Source organism: Dasypus novemcinctus, chromosome X (genome assembly GCF_030445035.2).
Source record: "Dasypus novemcinctus isolate mDasNov1 chromosome X, mDasNov1.1.hap2, whole genome shotgun sequence".
Classification (NCBI taxonomy): Eukaryota; Metazoa; Chordata; class Mammalia; order Cingulata; family Dasypodidae; genus Dasypus; species Dasypus novemcinctus.
The window spans coordinates 56,008,687-56,031,727 of NC_080704.1; the positions used below are offsets into that span (position 1 = coordinate 56,008,687).

The following is a 23,041-nucleotide window of genomic DNA, read 5'->3' on the forward strand; positions in this document are numbered from 1 at the left end:
ACAGCAAAGATATGGAGAAAATTCTGAAAGGCACTAGAGAAGCAGTGTATCATGTACAAGGGAGCCTCGATAAGATTAAGTGCCAATTTCTCATCAGAAACCACGGTGTCAAGAAAGTATCTCGAAAGTAATGAAAGCAAAAAAGCTGCCAACCAAGAATTCTTTATCCAGCAAAACTTTCAAAAGTGAGGGAGAGATTAAGACATTCTCAGATAAGCAGCAACTGAGGGAGTTTGTCACTAGACTGACTCTATGAGAGATGCTAAAGAAGACTTCTGCAAATTGATAGGAAAGGACAACAGACAATAGATGGAAGCCACATGAAGAAATAAAGATTTCCAGTTAGGGTAACTACATGGATAAATACAAATGCCAGTACTACTGTATTTGTGTTTGTAACTCCACTTTTATACTTCCTACAGGGTCTAAAAGACAAATGCATGAAAAGTAATGAGAAATTTCGACTCATAATGAATAAACAAGTAATCTGGGACAAAAACTACACATAGGTGGGAGAACAGAAAGGTATAGGAACACTGTGTGTGTATACTGTTAAAATTAATATGGTACCAAAGCAAACAAGATTACTAAAAAATTAAGATGTTCAATTTAAGCCCCAGGGTAACCACAAAGAAAATGGGAGAGAATATACTAACTCTTAGAGACAAAAAGCAGAGTACAGGTTACCAGGGATGGGGGAAAGGGACAATAGAGAGTTCATGCAAAATGAGTGCAGAATTTCTATTTGGGGTAAAGGGAAAGTTCTAGTGATGTTGAGGGTACTGCAACATTGTGGATGAGATTAATCCCACTGAATGAAATGCTTGGGGGAGGTTGGGATGGGAAGATTTATGTTGTATGTATGTTTCCACTACTTAAAAAAAGGAAGAAAGAGAAACTAAAGAAATAAGGACAATTAAATGCAATACATGTTAATAGATGAGATCTAAAACTGGAGGAGAAAAGGCACAAAAGGACATTGTTGGGACATAAGAAAAATTGGAATATAGAATGTAAGTTTTATATCAAGAATACATTTCCTGAACTTGATAACTGCACTTAAGGTGATTACATAAGTAAATATCCTGTTTGTAGGAAATGTACATGGAAGTATTATGTATTCAAGAAGTATGATGTGTGCAACCTGCTTTCAAATTTTCAGGAGAGATGATAGATAGATAGATAGATAGATAGATAGATAGATAGATAGATAGATAGATAGATAGATAGATAGATGGTAGAAAATCAAACACCAATGCACACAGATGCAAAATGCTCTACAAAATATTAACAAATCAAAACCACAATATATAAAAGAAGTAATATACCACAACCAAGAAGAATTAATTTCAGGAATGCAAGTCAAGTTCCATATTTTAAATTCAATCAATGTAATTTAACATAGCAATAGTTTAAAAAAGAATAATCACATGATAACCTCAATTGATGCAGAAAAGCCATTTGAAAATTCAACATCTATTCATGATAAAAATTCTCAGGAAAGTAGAAATGGAAGGAAACTTTCTGAACCTAATAAAAGACATCTACAAAATAACTAGAGAGACTATCAAATTGAATGGTGAAAGCCTGGATGCTTTTCCCCCAAGTTCAAAAACAAGGCCACAGGGAAGCGGACTTGGCCCAATGGATAGGGTGTCCACCTACCACATGGAAGGTCTGCAGTTCAAACCCCGGGCCTCCTTGACCCGTGTGGAGCTGGCCCATGTGCAGTGCTGATGCGCGCAAGGAGTACCCTGTCACGCAGCGGTATCCCCCACGTAGGGGAGTCCCACATGCAAGGAGTGTGCCCCGTAAGGAGAGCCACCCAGGGCAAAAGAAAGTGCAGCCTGCCCAGGAATGGCGCCGCACATACGGAGAGATGGCACAACAAGATGATGCAACAAAAAGAAACACAGATTCCCGGTGCTGCTGATAAGGATAGAAGCGGTCACAGAAGAACACAGAGCAAATGGGGGGGGAGGGGGCGGGAAAGGGAGAGAAATAAATAAAAAATAAATCTTCAAAAAAAAAAAAAACAAGGCCACATTATTCCCTATTGCCAAAAGTTAGAATCAACCCAAATGCCCATCAACAGATGAATGGATAAACAAAATGTGGTATATACATACAGTGGAATACTACTCAGCTGTAAGAAGGAATTCAGTACTAACACATGGATAACATGGATGAATCTTGGGGACTTTATGTTCAGTGAAGCAAGCCAGGCATTGAAGGGCAAATACTACATGACCTCTCTGATAGGAATTAAGCAAATCAAGCTGTCTCAGAGAGCCAGAGACTGGACAGTAGGCTTACAGAAAGTAGGGGGGGAGAGAAAGGTTGTGAGCTGACACCTACATGGGTGAAATCTAGGATAAAGTGGAGGTAAGTAGTTGTACAGTAAAGGGATAAGATGGGGGCATAAGGGGAAGCAGATGTGGCTCAAAAGATAGAGTGTTGTAAGGGAAACTGACATTATGTTGGGATTCACTTTACAGGAAGTTTTGGATCACAGAGTGGTTCAACAATGGCGGCAGAGGAATACTGATATGGGATGTTATTGACAGGCTATATATGGTTGACAGGGAGTTATACAGGGCATATGTCCAGGGTACATGGTAATGTTTAGATATACCAATAGTGGAAACAATTAAAAACAACAGCTGGGGGGGTACTGGGTTACTGGCCGGGGGTCTCTGTTGTGGTCCCTGGGGGAGCAGCAGCAGTCCCCCAGGTGCAACGGCAAGAACCAGGAAGGAATGAGGGCCCAACAGTGGGCTCCTGATACTAATGGCTATGCTTGTGAGCCTATACACCTGCAATAAGAACAAGGCCTAGAGTAGCACTGTGCCTGGGAGTTTCCTCCTGACAGCCTTCATGTTACTCAAATGTGGCCATTCTCAAAGCCAAACTCAGCATGTAGATGCAGTGCATTCCCCCCAGCGTGGGACATGACACCCGGGGATGAGCCTCCCTGGCACAGAGGGATCACTACCACATACCAGCTGAAGATGCAACTAGAAAATGACCTTGAATTAAAGGTTCAATGCGGATCAGCAGAATATCCCTGTCTACATATAATAACATGACTTCGAAATGCTGCTTGACCTAATGTAAGGGGGAAATGGAAAGGAGAAATGAGTTTATAAGGCTACAAGTCTCTAAAAAAGAGTCTGGAGGTTGTCAGAAGGAATGCCCTTATGCACAACTGAGCAGAGTCTAAGAGACTAGATAAAGTAGATACAACCCCAGGTATTGGTTCTTTTGAGGGATAAAGAGACCCACGGGTTCTATGGTCATGGCAGATGGGGTTCACTGCCATGGCAGATGGCCCTTCTTTGGAGCTGGTGTTTCTGCGTGATGGAATTGGACTCAGAGGGGATCTCTTTTCACAAGACTTGCATGCTACTTTACTGGAATTGTAGTTGGTGCTGGGGTTTAAGATATATTTAGGGGATTTGAATCTCTGGACTGACAATATGATACCCAGGCCCAGAGCCTCAACAGACTTCAGCTCCTACACTCTGATTTATTGGACTTACCCCACTCAGCTAACATGGAGTTGAAGAAGGTCAACCACCACACCATGGAGCCTAGAGTGTCTACAACTGAAAGCAGGAGGAGTGCATCCAGTATCCATGTGGAATCTAAGCCCGCACTTGACATAGATGTGCAATGGACACAACCAATCCAATGTCCACAGAGAAAATGTGGCATGGGTGTGGGAAGGGTGGCCATGGTGGCTGCTGGGTCCCGGGAATGGGAGGAAGAGATGAGATGGGGAGGCGTTTTCGGGACGTGGAGTTGTCCTGGATGGTGCTTCACGGTCAATTACGGGACATTGTAGATCCCCCCAGGGCCCACTGGATGGAACGTGGGAGAGTGTGGGCTATGATGTGGACCATTGACTATGGGGTGCAGTGATGCTCAGAGATGTACTTACCAGGTGCAATGGATGTGTCATGATGATGGGAGAGTGTGTTGCTGTGGGGGGAGTGGGGGGTGGGGATGGTGGGGTTGAATGGGACCTCATATTTTTTGAATGTAATATTTTAAAAAATAAAAAATAAAAAAAAAACAAAAACAAAAAAATACAATAAAAAAAAAAAGATAGAGTGTCCACCTACCACATAGGAGGTGCAAGGGTTCAATACCCAGGGCCTCCTGGCTCATGTGGTGAGATGGCCCACACACAGCTCTGCTGCGCACAAGGAGTGCTGGCCTACACAGGGATTCCCCTGTGTAAGGGTGCCCCCTGCATAAGGAGTGGCCCCTGCACAAGGAGAGCTACCCATCGTGAAACCGCAGCCTGCCCAGGAGAGGTGACACACACACAGAGAGGTGACACAGCAAGATGATGCAACAAAAAGAGACACAGATCTCCACTGCTGCCTGATGAGAATACAAGCAGACACAGAAGAACACATAGTGAATGGACACAGAGAGCAGACGCTGGGGGGAGGGGAGGGAGTGAAATAAATAAATCTTTTTAAAAAAAGATGGGAGCATAGGGGATACTATTGGGTGGGGCTTTACAGGCTTGGGGGGGGCTAGGATTGGGAGGATGGGTCAGGATGGTCCATGGAATTGGGGGGAGGGTTTGGGAGGAGCAGGTGAACACAGGAGACTATCAGGTGAATGGCTGAAACTCTAATGTTGAGAAAACTCTTTAGAAAATATAATAAGGAAGAGTTACTTGTTTAAGGTGTTTGACAGGGGGTATCTGGCACAGGGTGCACCTGGGGCAAGCTTCTAGGGAGTGTGTAAGTGCTCATCATGCCGTAGTGTGTTATATCATTGGGTGGAGACCCATACAATGAGCAGGAAGGTATTTTACTCCCGTCCTGGGGAGGCCTGATGTTCTCAAACAGAGGAGAGGATATCTCTGGAGAGCATGGGTGGCTCCCAATAGAGAGGACAAACTAGTGTGTCAAGCCCTCAGCATTGATGCAAGTATCTATGAATCATGTCCTTCAAGCAGTGAAATGTGGTTGTCACTGTGGGTGCCGAGGGGAGGGGGAGAGAGGAATAGAATAGATGGAAGAGGGGTTATCTGGGGGGTAATGGAAGTGTTCCACAAGATTGTGCAAAGATGGATACAGGCCATGTCAAATTTCACCAAAAATTTACAAAAGTATATAGTCTAAAATATAAACCATAATGTAAACCATAAGGTAACCAAAAATTTATAAAAGTGTACAGTCCAAAATATAAACCATAATGTAAACCATAATGGAACCATGGTTAGTAGCTATGTTTCAATATCTGTATATCAGTTGTAGCAAATATAACATCCATATGAAAAAAGATCATTGCTGGGGAAGAGGGAAAATGGTTTGATATTGGGTATATGGGAGTCCCCTATATTGTATATGTGGCGTTACCATGATCTAAAACTTTTTTGAAGACATAATAAAAAATTTTTTAAAAAAGGATGTAGACACTGAGGAAGGAATGGAAGTGATTACCTTGCCACTGTACATACAGGGCAACACCTATTACAGTGATGAAAGGCAAAACATCAAAAACAAAGTTGTACGATAGTTTTCATTTTTTAATGCCCCAATTTATTTTTTACTTTATTTTAGTTTTTCTAAGTTATTATATATTCTCTTTCTAATCTTTAAACCTAATCTTTAAACCTATCATTACTATTTCATCTTCCTACTAATTGAATTTGGCAATATATTAGGCTTCATTTTTTAATAAGTTTTGGATCACAGAGGGGTTCAACTATGGCAGGGGAGAAGCACTTGTATGGGGTGTTATTGATGGGAGATGCATAGGTAGGAGGGAGTTCTCCAGGGCATGTAGATAGGGTATATAAATATGTTCAGATATTCATTGGATATTGTTATAGTAGGTGGAGTTACACACAACAACTGAGGGAGTGCTGAGTTCCAATCCAGAGGAGCTCTGTAGCATTCCCCAATGGAACAGTAACAATCCCCCAAGTGCAAGGGCAAAGACCAGTGAAGAAGGATGGTCCAATGATGGTCACTTGATACTGATCATTATGCTTATGTGCCTGTGTGCTTGAAATGTCAACTAGGGGGAAGCGGACTTGGCCCGGTGGATAGGGCGTCCGTCTACCACATGGGAGGTCTGCGGTTCAAACCCCGGGCCTCCTTGACCCGTGTGGAGCTGGCCCATGTACAGTGCTGATACGCGCAAGGAGTGCCGTGCCACGCAGGGGTGTCCCCTGCTTGGGAGAGCCCCGCGTGCAAGGAGTGCGCCCCGTAAGGAGAGCCGCCCTGCGCAAAAGAAAGTGCAGCCTGCCCAGGAATGGCACCGCACATACGGAGAGTTGACGCAGCAAGATGATGCAACAAAAAGAAACACAGATTCCTGTGCTGCTGACAAAAGAAGCAGACAAAAAGGAAGAACATGCAGTAAATGGACACAGAGAACAGACAACTGGGACGGGGCAGGGGGGAGGAAGGGGAGAGAAATAAATAAAATAAATCTTTAAAGAAAAAAAAAAGGAATGTCAACTAGGCCTACATCTGCAGGGTGCCTAAGAGTTACCTCCTGAGAGCCTCCAGGTTGCTCAAATGTGGCCACCCTCTAAGCCGAACTCAGCATGTAAATGCATTACCTTCTCCCCAGCGTGGGACATGACTTCCGGGGATGAGCCTCCTTGGCACCAAAAGGGTTACTACCAATCACCAGCTGGTGATACAACTAGAAAAAGACCTTGACTAAAAGGGGAACTTGGTAAAGACAAATGAGTTTATATGGCTAAGAGACTTCAAAATGAGTTGGGAGGTCATCAAAGGGGTTGTGCTTACACACGTCTCAGCAGGATCCCAGAGACAGCCAAAATAGACACAACCCCACATAGTGGTACTCCTGAGGGCTGTGGAGACACACAGGTTTTACGGTCATGATAGATGCTCTGGAGTTCAGTGCCTTGCCAGTGGGCCCAACTTTGGAATTTGTGCTCCTGAGTGTGGAGTTTGACTCAGATGTAACCTCTCTACACATACCCCTTCTGTCTCTTTTACTGAACCTGTGGCTGGTGCTGGGGTTGGTGTATGCTCAGGAGACTTGAATCACTGGACTGTCTATGTGCCAGTTGGGCCCTGAGCCTCAGCATGGTTGTAACACCTACTCTCCAGTTCATTGGACTTACCCCAGTCAGCTAACAGGGAGGTGAGGATAGTCAACCACCACACCAGGGAACCGAGAGAGTCTACAACTGCAAGCAGGACAATCACATCCATCAGCCACGTGGGATCTAAGCCCCTCTCGATTTAGAGGTCAAGTGGACAAGGGTGTCCCAGGGTTTGCAGGATGGAGGAATAAAATATGGATTAGAGTAGACTCACTGGTATTCTACTATGAAACTATTGCAATTCTAGCAATGGAAGAAATTGTATCATTGACCTGGAGAAAGCGGCCACGGTAGTTGCTGAGGGCAGGGAGAGGGAAGAAGAGATGAGATGTGAGGGCATTTTCGGGACTTGGAGTTGTCCTAAATGATATTTCAGGGACAGATGCTGGACATTATATATCCTGCCATAACCCACTGAAAGTACTGGGGGAGAATGTAAACTACAATGTAAACTATAATCCACACAGTGCAGCAATGTTCCAAAAAGTATTCATCAAATGCAATGAATGTGCCACAAAGATGAAAGAGGCTGTTGATGTGGGAGGAGTGGGGAGGTAGGGTGTGGCCTATGTGGGAAACTCTTATATTTTTTAATGTAACATTTTTGTGATCTATGTATTTTTTTAAAAATATAATTTAATAAAAGAAAAGAAAAAAAAATTTGTGTGACCTACATATCTTAAAAAAAAAAGACAATAAAAAATTTTTGCTTAAAAAAAAAAAGGCCAGAATATATATTCTCACCACTCCCATTGAATTTTATACTGAAAATTTTAGCCAGTGGAATAATGCAAGAAAAAAAGAAAAGGCCTCCTGATTTTCATGTCTCTATTCATGGAAAACATGATTTATGTTTGCAGAAAATTCCAAGGAATCTACAAATTCCTGTAAGTAATAAGTGAATTTATCAAGATCTAAAGATATAAGGCCAAAAAATAAAAATAAATCATATATCTATATACTAGCAATTAAAACTATAAACTGAAAATTTAAAAACAATACCATTTACAATAGCTTTTAAAAAATGAAACACTATAAGTCTAACAAAATATATATAGGGGAAACGGACTTTGGCCCAGTGGTTGGGGCGTCCGTCTACCATATGGGAGGTCCGCGGTTCAAACCCCGGGCCTCCTTGACCCGTGTGGAGCTGGCCATGCGCAGTGCTGATGCGCGCAAGGAGTGCCGTGCCACGCAAGGGTGTCCCCCGCGTGGGGGAGCCCCACGCGCAAGGAGTGCGCCCGTGAGGAAAGCCGCCCAGCGTGAAAAGAAAGAGCAGCCTGCCCAGGAATGGCGCCGCCCACACTTCCCGTGCCGCTGACGACAACAGAGGCGGACGAGGAGACAGGACGCAGCAAATAGACGCCGAGAACAGACAACCGGGGGAGGGGGGGAATTAAATAAATAAATAAATCTTTAAAAAATATGTATATATATATATATATAGGATCTGTATCCTGAAAATTACAAAATGTTTATAAAATAAATAAGACCTAAATAAATGTAGAGGCATACCATATTCATGAATTGACATAATAAAGACGCCAATTCTCCCCCCAAATTGATTTAATACAACTCCTACCAAAATCCTAGCAGAATTTAAGACATAAACAAGATTATTCTAAAATACATAGGAAAAGACAAAGAAACAAGAATGGCCAAAACAAATTTTTAAAAAGTAGACTAACATGAGCAGAATCACACTACCCAATTTTAAGCTGCAGTAATGAAGACAGTGTCATATTGGTGAAGGGATAGATACATTGGTTAACAGAACAGAGTAGAGTCTAGAAGTAGACCCCCAAAATATGGCCAACTGATTTTTCACAAAATTGTAAAAGCAATTCAAAAGAGAAAGGATAGTACATTCAACAAATGGTGGCATAACAACTGGAAATCCATGTGCAAAACAATGAACTTCAACTTAATCCTCACACCTTTTACAAAAATTAATGCAAAATCGAGCACAGACCTAAATATTTGTAAAAACCTTAAACTATAAAACTTACAGAAGTAGAAAATCTTCACGTCCTAGGCTTAGGTAAAGAGTTCTTAGACATGACACCAAATGCACAGTCCGTGAAAGAAGTAATTTATAAATTGGACATTATCAAAACTAAAAATTATTGCTCTGCAAACGATACTGTTCAGCAAATGAAAACCCAAGGTACAAAGTGTAAGAAAATATTTGCAAACCACATATCTAACAAAGGATTTGTATCCAGAATATATAAAGAACTCTCAAAACTCAACAGTAAAAAAAAAATCCAATTTTTAAAATAGCACAACACTTTTGAATAGACACTTCACCAAAAAATATATACAAAAGTAAATAAACATATAAAAAGATACTCAACATCATTAGCCCTGAGGGAAATGCAAATTAAACCATGATGAGATACCACTACTGTAGCAGTTTGAAACTTTTGTGGATCCCAGAAAATCCTGTTCTTAAAGCTAATTTATTCCTGTACATGTAAACCTATGGTGGGTGGGTCTTTTGATTAAATTACTTCAGCTAAAGGCCTTTGATTAAATTGCATGATGCAGGGTGGGTCTTAATCCTCTTACATTGAGTCCTGTATAAATGGAAGAATAAAAACCTGCAGATAGAGAAAAAAGCTGCAGAGACAGAGAGGATCCCAGAAGTTGAGAGAGAAGGACCCAGGAGTCAGAAGCTGAAATCAATGGAACACAGACACTGAGAGGAGCCACTTTAGCCAAAAGCCAAAAGCAACTGATCTGGAGGAGAGATGAGTGGACACCCCCATGTGCCTGATCACCCACCGCTGCAACTTGGGGAGAAGGCATCTCTCACGATGCCTTAATTTGGACACTTTCACAGCCTCAGAACTGTAGGCTTTTAAATTAATAAATCCACATTGTAAAAGCCAACTCGTTTCTGGAATGTTCTGGCAGCATTTAGCAAACTAAAACAACTACAAACTTAACAGAATGACTAAAGTAAAAAATACTAGCAATTCAATGGCTGGCAGGAATGTCAATTAGAATTAGGAATGCCAATTACAACACTTATACATTCAACCTCTCTGCTAAACAATTTTGCAGATTCTTAAAAAATTAAGCATACACTTACTGTATAACCCAACAATCTAATTTTAAAGAAATGAAAATGTATGTTCACACAGAAACCTGTGCATGGATGTTTATAGCAGCTCTACTCATTAATGCCAAAAACTGGAAATAACCCAAATGTGTTTTCCAATGGATGAATGGATAAAACAAGCTGAGGTATATCCACATCATGGAATACTATGTAGCAATAAAAAGAAAGTAACTATTAATACATAACAACTTAGATGAATTTCTAGGGAATTATGCTGAGGGGGAAAGAATCCAATCCCAAAAGTTCACATACTATTTAATTGCATTTATAACCTTTTTTTTTTTTTGAGCCACCAGGACCTTGCATGTAGAAAGCTGGCACTCAACCACCACTGAGCCACATCAGCTCCTGAGTCAGCCTTTTCTCCTGTTCGCTTGTTGCTTTCTTTTGTTTGTTTGTTTGTTTGTTTTAGGAGGTACCAGGGACCAAACCCAGGACCTCGCAAGTGGGAAACAGGCACTTAACTACTTGAGCCACATCCATTCCTCATGACATTCTTGAAATGACAAAATCATAGAAATGGAGAACAGATTTTTAGTAGCCTAGGAAAGGGATAATGAATGGGGTCTAAGAATGGGGAAAAGGAGAAAGAGAAGTGGGAGTGGCTATAAAAGGGCAATTTAAGAGAGCCTTGTGGTAAAGGTACTGTTCTGTATCTTGACCATATCAATGTCAATATCCTAATCGTGACATTGTATGATAGCTTTGTAAGATGTTACCACTGGGGGAAATTGGGTAAGGGGTACAAGGAAACTCTCCGTATTGTTCTTACAACTGCATGTCTCAAAATAAAAGGTATAATTTTTAAGGTTATATGTCTTAAGATTCCATTTATAGGACATTTTTAAAAATACAAAACTCTATCAACTCAGAACAGATCTGTGATTGCCAGGGTTTACAGGTTGGGGAGGATATGACTAAAAAGGCAGTTTTTTGAGGTGACAAAATTATTTTATATCCATGCTAATATTTATTGAACAGTACAATAAAACAACAAAATCAAATTTACTTTGTGTTAATTTTTTCAAAATAAAAAGTGGAAGTAAAAAGATACAGAGAGCCAATTTAGAATCAAAGTCCAACAGAGAAAACTACTTCAGCAAAATCATTTGCAAGACAGACAGGTTCCCTATGACGTTTCACTCCCAAATTCCATTTTGACCCTATATCTCCAGTTCACTGAGGGAATTCTGTAGGCATATCTGCAGGAAATCAGCAACTGCATTTATCACGAGGATATGAAGACAATTCCACCATCTACATGAAGACCAGCAAAGAAATGCCTTGAAACTCAATTCCAGGAAACATTTACTTCCTCTGAAGACTTGGTGTGTTCACCCCCGATGGGTAAGGGTGAGCCATATTACTGTGGCATTTCCCTTTTTGCTATGGCCACCAGAAGGCTCGAAGAGAAACCAGCAACGTAACATTACTGTTACACCCTAAATCCTGCACATGCCTGCCTTTTAATTTGGCCTTTATCCACTGTCACTCATATTTCCCATGATCCTAATGTTTATTTACAAATAATTTCCTATTTTCTGTCAAAGATTCCTACATTTCCCATAACTTCCATAGCAACACAAAGGTACACAAAGACAACATACTTACCTGGGATTTGGCCATTTCTTGCTCTTCTTGGGAAACGAAAGAGATGGGTAAAAGCTGAGCTAGAATGAGAGAAGAGAGCACATGAGAGACTTTCAGGCTTTCAGTACCCCAAAATTACCTGCCTAGAAAAACCCCTACACCAGCTGGGTATGAAACTGCTCTGTGGAAGAGCTTGGGCAACCATGTGGTTTTAACAATAACCTGTGACTATTTTTCTCATGTGAATGCTGAACATGAAAGATTTCTTTTTTTTAAATCTTATACATTTTTTCTAGGTGTTTTCCTTAATGAACTAATGTATCATAATGTATCAGACACATTTTCTCTGTAAGTACTGCCATTTTAGCATTGATTTCAACGATGTCTAACATAAAGGACTCTGTATGACCTATAATAAGAGACTGATAAGGAAATGTAAGGGATGAAACACTATGCAGCTGTTAAAAATAATGTTGTCTGGACCTGTACACTTATTATCTTGGGCACTTTTCTGTATATACATCATGATTAGAAGCTTAAAAAATATTACAAAAAAACTTCAGGTTAATTATATTAAACTTCTAAATAGGAAAAAATAGGTATAAAACCACAAGAAAACTGTATGTTTACTGTTTACAAGCACATACCCCTAAAAATTGTCTAAGAACACTAAAAAACGTCTAAGAACAGACATATAAATGGGGGAAAGGGGTAAAATTAGTTTCTTTTGATTGTCTTTTCTGCCAATTTCCTAATTAATCTATACTTAAAATGTTACTTCATTAAAAGCCTGATTGTTTAAAACTACGTATTATCCTAATGAAGTGTTTTCTAATAAACTTTTTATTTTGAAATAATCTCAACTTACTGGACAGCTACAAAAATAATACAAAACCCATACGAAGAACTCCAATATACACCCCCAGATATCCACATTCACCAACTCTTAACATTTTGTCACATTTGTCATATAATTCTATCTATTCAATCTATCCATCTACTTTGTAAGCATTTGAGAGTTGGTGGCATACATCATGCTCCTTGAACACTTTATATTTCCATGTACTTTTCCTAAGAACAAAGATATTCACTTATACAACCGCCTTAAGTACAGAGTTCAAGAAATTTAACAGTCTATATCCCAATTTTTTCATACGTCCCAACAATGCATTTTGTCCTCCATTATTAGATCCGGTCCAGGATCATGTATTGCATTTAGTTGTTATTGTCTCTCACTTTTTTTAATTGTGGAAACATATACACAACATGAACTTTTCAATTTCATCCATGCCCCAAAGCATACAATTCAGTGGGATTAATCACGTACACCATGTTGTGCTACCCTCACCACCACCCATTTCAAGGACTTTCCCATGACCCCAAACAGAAAGCCAGCAGCCTTTATACATTAACTTCCCATTCTCCCTGCCCCCCACCTGTCCTTTCCTTTGTCTCTATAGATTTGCATATTCTAGCTATTTCATATAAGTGGAATCATACAGTATCTGTTCCTTTGTGTCTGGTTTATTTCGTGCAACATGATGTCTTCGAGGTTCATCCGTTTAGTAGCATGTACCAGAACTTCATTCTATCCTAAAGAAGTTTTAATCCAGATCTCACTCAAAGCCCCTGGCACCAGGCCCAGCTCACCCAATCCAGGCCCAAAATTCTGGGCGGGGCCGCTAATCAGGTGAGTCTTTTCAGGTGTGAGTCTTCTCACCTCACAGATGCCGTCTTGCCCAGGAGCCAGATGGAGGACTTCAGGTGCAGATGCACTTCAGTTGGAACACACACATCAGCTCCCCTCGGAGCTGGGGCAGGGAGGGAGGGGCAGAGGGAGAGCCGGGGAGGCGGGGCAAAGGGGGCGTCTAAGGAGGGGCCTGTGGTCTGCGGGGGAGGGGGGTGCGGCTGAACCCTTAGCGCAGGTTACTGTGCGGGAAAATGTGTAAAATTCAAAATTCAATAAATCCTATTCAATCCTGGCTCTCCCCCTAACTTTGTCTACCATTAAGCCCACAGATCGTTCCCATTCACTGACCTCTCAATCCTCCACTCACCCCACAAACCCCCACGTCAATGACACCCACAAACCCCCGTTCACTCATTCCCAAGAACTCCCCATCACTCAGTCAAAGACCCTTTGTACTCGCCCCCTCAACCTCGCTCTCTCTCGACAACAGATTTCCTGCTCGCTGCAGTGGCCACCGTTACAAGAACTGTCCCCAAGAAGCACTTCCTCTTCGGGACCGACTCTCTGGCACCGCAACCTAAAGCAGTGCAGCAGCCCATTCTGCGCACGCTCAGTGGTGCCTTTGAGACCCCTTCTGCCAAGTCAACTCGAGGCCCCACCCCTCCTCTCTGCCGTACGCTAAGGTTACGGGGACAGCGGCGCAGGCATGGAGGGAAGATGGCGGCGCCTGTGACGTCTCTGTTCTGAAGCAATATGGCCGCGCCCGTTGTGTTTCTTCTTCTTGAGGGTGGCCATGTTGAGGAGGTGCTCAGTTTGTTCTGTGGAGTCGGTCATTTCTAAAACTTCAGAGACCAATTTTCTTACGACGGGGAAGGGACGTGTCGAATTAAGTAAACGATTCTAGCAGGCGAGGATTTGGTGTCTTGAACGTAGAGGGCAACATTGAGTTTGGAGAAGGTGAAATTGAACTGGAAAATGGTATGCGTGGCACAGAGACTAGGCGGTAGAGCCAGGTCACTGGCTCCATCCAATGGCTGGGGCTGGGAGTTTACATACTAGCCTTTACAGGACAGTAAACAAACGAGAAGGTGAAGAATAAATAAACGGCGATTTGGGACGCGGGGCGGGGAGGGGGGCGGGATTTAAAAGGAGGGAAGAAGGGGTTGTGGTAAGTAGTAGTTTACCAGTTGTTTTCTCCTGGATGGCGAACGGACTCCTTTTGTCACAGTTATGTTGACCAGCAAGGAGCTGGCCACACAAAAGATCTGGGGCAAAGAGCTTTCTGGTGGAGGGCACAGCTATTGCAGAGGTCCAGAAATAAGACAGCCTGGAATGTTGGAGGAGCGGAAACAAGTCAGTTGTGTTGGGAGTGTAAGAGGTGCAGGCCAGGGGTAGATGGGCAGGGCTGGGGGCTGTTGGACCTCCTCGTCCAGGGAAGGAGCTCATATTTCATTTCAGACAAAACGGGAAGCCATGAGAGAGATCAGATTTTTAAAATACCAGTCTGAAGCAATCTAGCATTATATATTAACTTTAAAAATACATGTACTGTATATTTTGACACTTTTATTGCCTGCCTTCCCCCCCTCCCCGCCACTCCCACCCCAAGAATGTGCACTCCACAAGAATTTCCGTAGGCACTTCCTGTATGCCAGGTATTGTTCTAGACTTTGGGAATATAGCAGGAAAGAAAACAAACATACACACATAATGGAGACAACTTGAGTTCAAGCTTTGATTCTGACATCTACCAGCTATGTGACATAGGGCATGGCACTTAATTTCTCTGTGCTAAGTTTCCTCATCTATAAAATGGGGATAACAGTGCCTACCTCATGGGGCTGTGGTGACAATTAAATGAGTTGATAATCGTAAAGTGTTTAGAACAATTCCAAGCATATAGCAAGTACTTTTTAAGTGTTTGTTATTTTTTAAATAAGATTAAATGTATGTGTATATAAACTTTTCTTAAACATAAGGAAAACATAAAATGAAAACATCACCTGCAGGCTGCTTTGAGAACATATCACCGAGGGTAAAGGCAGAAACAGGGAGACCAGTAAAAAGGCTCTTGCAAGAGACCCACCAAGTGATAATGGGGGCTCAGACATCTGTGCCAGGCACTGTGTGAAGCACATGACAGGTCCTGCTTTAGACAGTCAACACAACAGTCCTATGACCCCCACTTTTCAGATGAGAAAACAGTCCCAGAGAGATTATGTAACTTTCCCAAGGTCACACCAAGGTCAGAGCCTTAACTCCCACTCTGTAATGTTCTTCTTTTGAGTACTTGCTTCTTAGGCTAAGTGAGAAGCTGTGTAAAAGGACCCTGGCACAGGGAAAAGTGATCACTGAGCTCTAAGGGAGAAGTCAGGTGAATAATTTGTAAGCAGCTGGAAAAGCTCAGCTCACAGATGCTTAGGATGACCTGGGCAGGAAATGTGGTAAGGCAACAACTTTCAGATAACAATACTAGGTAACCCTGTTGTAAGAGTCTGTTTGCCCAGGCCCCTTGGCCAATCAGCTGTCCAAGAGAAATAATAATATTCTTGTTTATCTAACACCCCACAGAACTTCCAAAGGCATCTAAGGGGCCCCATTCCAGAACCATTAGAACATCCAAGGAATATTTATACCAGAAATATAGATGGAGCTTCCTAGTAGGCAAGGCAAAGAGAGGAACCAGGGGTTCAGCACCTCCTGGGTACCAAGCTTGTCAGATCTCTGAATGCATTAGGAAGTGGGGAAAAAAAGGGATAGAACCTTTAAGGCCCATCCAAGTCTGACCCCTTACAAAACCCAAACATTATCCCCCACCACCTTGTACACACATACACGCACCTATGCGAAGAGGGAAATCCTTTAGGATTGGAGGGTGTTGGGAGCACAGTGATTGCCACCTGCAAAAATGTTTCTGAGCCAGTGATACAGCCCTTCAAACTGTCTGAGAGCCCAGAGTACACATCCACGAGCCATGTGAGGCCAGATTTTCTGCTACTGAGCCAAGATCATCACTATCTCAACCCTGGGCATCCACTACCATCAGTCCCTACAGGAGCAACCTCCTCATGCAGTACACTAAACAGCAGGTGGCTACGTGAAGGGGTGAGGAAAGCTGACAGGTAGCTGGTCCCACCATGGAGTCTGCATGATGTGACACTCTCACCCAAAGACAATGAGTGAGAAAGGCCCCTCATCTGGCTGGTGAGTCATTACAATTGCTCTAAAGACATATTTTATCAAAACTACGAAAGTGTTGCCAGTTGTGAGCAATCATTTTGGACAACGAGGCAGCAGATGAGGTTGGCAGAGCAACTGCACAGAGGAAGCCAGGTCCCTGGTGACCTTGAAACTGCCACACTCAGCCCTGAGCTATCAGCCTCCAAGAGAAGAGTCCCCTTCCATCCTCTTGAAGCCACTGGTCTTTGTGATGGTGTCACTCCATGCAGCCAAACTGGATCCTGAATAATACATCAGACTTTTCTCCTTGGCCAGTGAAGGAGTCCTAAGTGGCCGATGTGGGGGTGAATGAAAGGCAAATCGGGAGTGCGGGCAGGGAGTGGCAAAAGGTGATGGGGAATGGAGGTGAATAAGCAATAAAGTGGGGTGAATGTGGCAATGTGGGGCAGCGTGAGAGAATGACATGCATTAGATTGTGAATTATTTTGCGATTATGAAAGAGACTGGGTAAATGGTGGGACAATGGGGCACAGTCAAAGTGAAAAAAAGGTGAAAGTGGGAGCAGTGAACGGGGCAATGAAAGGCAATGAATATAATGATGTTGATAAAGCATTAAAGTGCCAGTTGATTTGAGTAGAGGATTAAGTGTGAATGGATGATGGTTACTGTTGCTGTTCAAGCCATTAGCTTCAGTGAGGCGAACTTCTCCTTCGGGTTGTGAGTGACAGCAGAGCCCCAGTATCACACAGCTGGGTTAAACACACAGTAACCTCTTCGGAGACGCAGGCTCATGGCGCAGGTCTAGTTTATTGGGGAAGTGGTACAGCTTATATAGGCAGAGGTGGGGGCTTGAGGTGATGTGTCAATTATGGATAGACTAAAGGGACTAGGGTAATTTGAAGCGGCTACTGATTGGATGAGGCAGGCTTGAAGTTGGCGTGCACGGGCTTCTCTGGCAGGAAAAGCAAGGAAGAAGGGCGGTGCCCTTTGTGATAGCCATTATGTATGCTTAGCGGCCATTTTTGGCTACATGTTACTTGCTAGCGAGCTCACCAACAGTTACATGAGACACAGTACGAGTGAAGAGAGGTGAACTTGGGGGGGGGGGAGTAGGGGTGACGAGGGTAATGCAGGGCACTGAGAGAAGAGTAGGGGACACAATGGGGCAGAATAAACAGGAATGAAGAACACATGGTGGAATGTGAATAAATGTGAATAAATATGTGGATTCAGATCACATTTGTCTGAATGAAGTACCATGAAGGAGCAGAAGAGTGAATAGAGGTGAATGAGAGGCAGAGTGTGATTAGGCAGGGGTAATGCAGGGCAGTGTTCCAGGAATGGGGGAGGTCCATAGATCCCAGTGTGAATCAGCAGAGGTGACTGAGCCTAAAGATTAGGTGTGAATGTTTGGGCAGAACAAGAGGGACTGCAAGTAAAGATCAAGGAAAAGCGGAGTAAATAAGGTATGGTGGACAAAGGGAGAAGGGATAGAGGTCACACAGCTCAGGGTGAGTAAAGGGAAGCAAAGTGGGACTCCATGTGAGCCAAAAGTGGTGAATTTAAGGTGAAGTATGACTGGATGGGGGTACTGTGGGGCAGAGTGAGAGTGAGTAGACATGAATCAGGAGTAGAGTGTGAGCAATCTTAGGGAAATAGGTGTTATTCATTCAAATGAATGAGGTTGAGAGCAAGTGGAAGATCAAGAAGGGAAGCGATCAAGCATAGTGTTAAGTGTATTGGGTAACTTGAGGTAACGTTTGATTGGGAGTAATATGGGGTACAGTTCCAGGAAATGGGAGTTATGTGGGAACAGTATGAAAGAACAGAGGTGAAGGGGAGGCAGAAAGGGAGTGAATGGGGAAGATAAGAGGTCCAGAATCAATGACCAGAGCTGAAGGATGGGCCAGGTGAGAGTGAATGGGAGGCATCTGAGGCACAGCGTCAGGAACTAGAGATGAAAGTAGGAAATGAGAGTCTGAGAGTGAGTGGAGGTAAATAAAGAATATGAAGTGAGAGAATGTGGGTCATGATAGTAAAGGGTTAGGGAACAGTAGTAATCTGAGGCCAGATGTGAGTGAATACAAGTGAATGAGAGGCCGAGCAAATGAATGGAGGAATAAAAGGTTGAGTGAAAATGGAGGTGAAAGAGCAGTCGTGTGTGAGTAAATATATGTCACATGGGGAAGAGTGCAATTGAATGGAGGTAACATGGAGCCGACTTGGTAAATTGGGGTGGAATGGGGCACAATAAGTAAAGAGAGGTGAATAAAGTGCCAAGAAGGGGTAAATGGAGGTAGTGAGGAGCAGAGGGCAAGGGGATGATGGTCATATTTTGCAGAGCAGGAGGATTTGGAGGTGGTAGTGGGGAAAGTGTGAGTGAAGAGAACTGACTACTCAGCAGAGTAGCAGGAAACGGAGGCAATGAAAAGCAGAGTAAAAAATGGAGGTGACCAAGTGGTAGAACATAATTAATGGAAGTAAAGGGGGCAATGGTTAGGAGTAGGGGAATGTGGGTCAAGTGTGAGGCCCAGTACCTGAATCCTGTCTGTCCTTTGCATGTCCCCACCCCTTTATCCCTGTATCTCTCTGACATCCCTGTCTTTGTCCCTTTCCATCTCTGTGTATATCTCAGTATCTTGGTCTCTGACAAAGCTGGCACTTGGGAAAGTGGTGAGGTGCCCAGCCCTCTGACTTCTGTGTTCCAGAATGCATCACTTCAATTTTGTTCATAAAGCCCAGAGTTCCAGAACACCCCTAGTTTCTGAACACTGCTGGGTAAGTTTTGAACAAGGAGTCAGCTAGGAGGGCTTGTGAGCACAGTAATGGAGGCCTGGGGCACTGTGCTCGCAATCCTAGCCATGCTGATGGTTGTTTCTGTGGATTCCAAGATCTATGAACGCTGTGAGCTGGCAAAGAAATTGGAGAAGGCGGGCCTCAATGGCTTTAAGGGCTACACCATTGGAGACTGTGAGACTCCTTCTATCCCGGGTCCCGTCCACACCCCAGGCCACCCACCACACTTAGATTCAAAGCCCCCTTTGTCTTTTATTGCCTGCCACCAGGGCATGACCCTCTTGGTCACCCCGACTGGCTGTGATGCATGGTTTAACCAACTCTAATGTCAATCATCATCACTGCCTTCACAACCATTACCTCCATCTCTACCATTACCACCAAAGCACCATCATCAATATCTCACCAGAATTACCAATCTCAACACTCCTACCAAACCAAGATCAGCACCCCCACAACTGAGATGACAACCAGCCCTATCCCCACCCCCCAAATCCTGGCCTCCCCTATTCCCAGGTCCCATGCTTACCTGCTCTCTCCCTTTCCCTTTGGCCCCAGGGCTGTGCATGGCACACTATGAGAGTGGTTTTGACACCTCCTTCATGGACCACAATCCCGACGGTAGCAGTGAATATGGCATTTTCCAGCTGAACTCCGCCTGGTGGTGTGACAATGGTGTTACACCCACCCAGAACCTCTGCTACATGGATTGTCGTGGTAAGGGAGCACTGGGGACACCCCAAAGCCCTGCCTGACCCTATTCCTCCACACACAGAAGGCAAGGTTGTCTAGGTCATAATCTCCAGCAATAAGCAGAATTAGAAATATGATGCGGAAAGGAGTGAAGTTGCCTGAGCTGTTGGAAATGGCATCCTGTATCTTTACCCATACTGCACTGAGAAGCTGTCTAGGCCAGGAGGACTCAGAGCTCCCAAACCCCACCCAGAATAGAAGCTGTAGTTTTCTGGGACTCAGAAAATATAGGAAATTTGGCTCCATATGGAATGGAGGGAGAAACTGTTCTGATTTGGGGTTGAGGTTTTTTAGGATAAGCCAAAATGATGGCTGAGGTGGTCCAAGACCTGAAGGAAGATGCAGTTTTTCTGGATGTCAGAACAGAAACTAGCTACCTCCATGCAGAAAGGAGAGAAGAATTTGCCAGAGTGTGGTGTTGTTGAGGAAAACATAGAAAAGCAGTTGAAGTTGTTCACGGATGGCCAAAATGGCAAATGAGGTTGTCCAAGACAGGGCAAAATAGGGACTGAGGTTTTTGGGACCAGCCCAAATGGAGGCTGAGGTTATCCAAGTCCTGCCAACATGGCAGAAGTGGTAACCCAAGATTGGCCAGCTTGAAGGTTCAGTTTGTCTAGGACTGGCAACCATAAAGGTTGGGGTTGTCTAAGACAGACTCACATGAATATTGCATTTTTTTTGAGACTAACTAAAAAGAAGGTTAAAATTGTTCAGTTCTAGTCAGCATGGAAGCTGAAGTAGTCAAGAATTAGCTCAAATGGAGGTTAAGATCCTGGGCCAGTCAACATGTAGGTTGAAGTTATTTATAACCAACCAAATTGACAATTGAGGTCATCTAGTACTGACAAACATGGCAGTTGAGGTTATCCAATAATCAGCCAACATGGTAATTGAGGTTACCCAGCACTGGCCCACATAGTTGAGGTTATTCATAACTAGTCAGAATGGCAGTTGAGGTCATCCAGAACTAAGCAACCTTGGTGGTTGAGGTTAAACAGTACTAGCCAACATGAAGATTGAGATCATTCATAATCAGTCAGAATGGGAGTTGAGGTTATCCAGGACCTGACAGAATAGTGTTTGATATCCAGGACTGACCAGTCTTGCAGTTGAGTAGTTTCCCAACCAGCCAACAGGTGGTTGAGGTGGTTTCAGACAAGCCAGCATTGCAGTTAAGATCATTCATTACCATACAAAATGACAGTTAAAGTCACCCAAAGTTGGGCAAGATGGAGTTTGAGATTGCCCAGGACCAGTCAAAATGACAGTAACAGTCATCCAGGATCAGTCAACATGGGTTAAGGTTTTACAAGTCAAGGTCATCTAGAATCAGCCAATGTGGTGGTTGAGGTTATTCAGGCTGCAAGGAACCCCAAACTCTTAGCCCCTCAAAATACTCTCACCCTGTACCCAATGAACCAGATTACTATATCCCTCTCTTCCCTCCAGACCTGCTCAACCGCCATCTTCTGGATGACATTGTGTGTGCCAAGCGGGTTGTGTCATCACAGAAGGGAATGGCTGCCTGGTGAGTTCATGGGGGTGGTCTAGACCCTGGGTAGCCGAGGTTAGGGACACTACCACCCTATTAACCTGTCCACTTCACCCTTCCTCTCTTCATTTTCCAGGAATTCTTGGAAGCGGCACTGTGCTGGCCATGATTTATCTGAATGGCTCAAGGGGTGTGAGATTCCGGTGAAAATTCATCCAGTGAAAACTAATTCATGACTCGTATTCCCAGGGATACAGATTTTCTTTTCCTTTCTTTCTTGCATGGATTTAATAAAGGATGATATCTCTAAATAATGCAAGAGACTCTCTGATGCCTGACTTCCTTCAGTTTTCCAACACCTGGAGGTACCCCTATTCAATCACTCCCCCCCCCCCATATATTCAAATCTGTATTCAGGGAATATCAGATCACTTAGGGGGACAGGATAGTTTAATGATTAAAAGCTTAGGTTCTCCTGGTTTCAATTCCCAATTCTATCACTTACTAGCTGGATTGCCTTGGGTAAATTCTTTTCTTCTGTGCTTTCTTCCTCATCTGTAAAGTAAGAATGATGATGATAGTAATCTCATGGAGATTAGGGGAGGGTTAAATAAATTACAGCCTGTTAAGCACATAAAGTTCTTGGTTATAGGTTTGGAGACAGAGGGGTGGGGATGGTGGGATATGAAAATGGGCTTCCCTTAAGAAGTATCACTCTCAGTTGAAGTCACAACAGGGTCTTTAATTGAGGCAGACACATTCTCTTCAGGGGCAAATGTAATTGGTTTCAGTTTACAGGGGAAGATCAGTAGGAATTACTGAATTTAAATTCCACATCATCCTACATATTACCACTCTAATTCTCGGCACCCTTAACTCCTCTTTCATGATCATTGTTATAAGTTTCAAATATCAAACTGGGAATTAAGCCAGGATTTCAATGGATGCACAAGGTAATAATTTCTCTCTAGTGTCTGGTATTTGAACTTGTCATTCTTTCTCTTTGTGATGGCCAACTCAATGGAATCAACCACCCTCTCTGTCCTTGAGTACCTCATGTCCTTCATACCCTGTGGATGGGGGTGGATATTCAATTACCCAAAGCCTTGCTTTAAGTGTTCACTTCATCCAAGATTAGCACAGTTGATCATTAAAAGAGCTATTTGCTACTGCATGCCAAGGAATTCCCAAGCCCCATTCCTTAAGACCAGCTGGATTTCCCATCTTCAGCCCCAACCAGCCTAGATAACCAATCTTACATCTCTTGAGGGTCCACAGAGGGTGCCATCACTCTGA

At 43.2% G+C, this 23,041-nt stretch overlaps 2 protein-coding genes across 12 annotated transcripts in view; one reads left to right on the forward strand and one right to left on the reverse strand.

The window, feature by feature from the left end:
* Positions 1–14,546, reverse strand: part of LOC101423162 (zinc finger protein 182) — an 81,420-nt gene extending 66,874 nt beyond the window's left edge. The window contains exons 1-3 of one of the 11 annotated variants that reach the window (XM_071213297.1): positions 14,202–14,546; positions 13,555–13,763; positions 11,856–11,914 (exon numbers count right to left, since the gene is read on the reverse strand). In XM_071213297.1, coding sequence (XP_071069398.1) covers positions 11,856–11,870 — 15 coding nt within the window. In that variant the 5' untranslated portion in view covers positions 11,871–11,914; positions 13,555–13,763; positions 14,202–14,546. Of the gene's footprint in view, positions 1–11,855; positions 11,915–13,484 lie in introns of all 11 variants that reach the window. The other 10 variants (XM_071213300.1, XM_071213296.1, XM_071213295.1 and 7 more) reach the window with 10 other exon arrangements.
* Positions 14,547–19,446: 4,900 nt separating this feature from the next.
* LOC101426716 (sperm acrosome-associated protein 5) lies at positions 19,447–22,059 on the forward strand. The gene is made up of 4 exons (XM_058292380.2): positions 19,447–19,674; positions 20,059–20,217; positions 21,703–21,781; positions 21,882–22,059. Exons 1-4 carry the CDS (start codon positions 19,530–19,532, stop codon positions 21,979–21,981), a joined length of 483 nt encoding a protein of 160 aa, XP_058148363.1. The 5' UTR covers positions 19,447–19,529; the 3' UTR covers positions 21,982–22,059.
* The last annotated feature ends 982 nt before the right edge of the window (positions 22,060–23,041 follow it).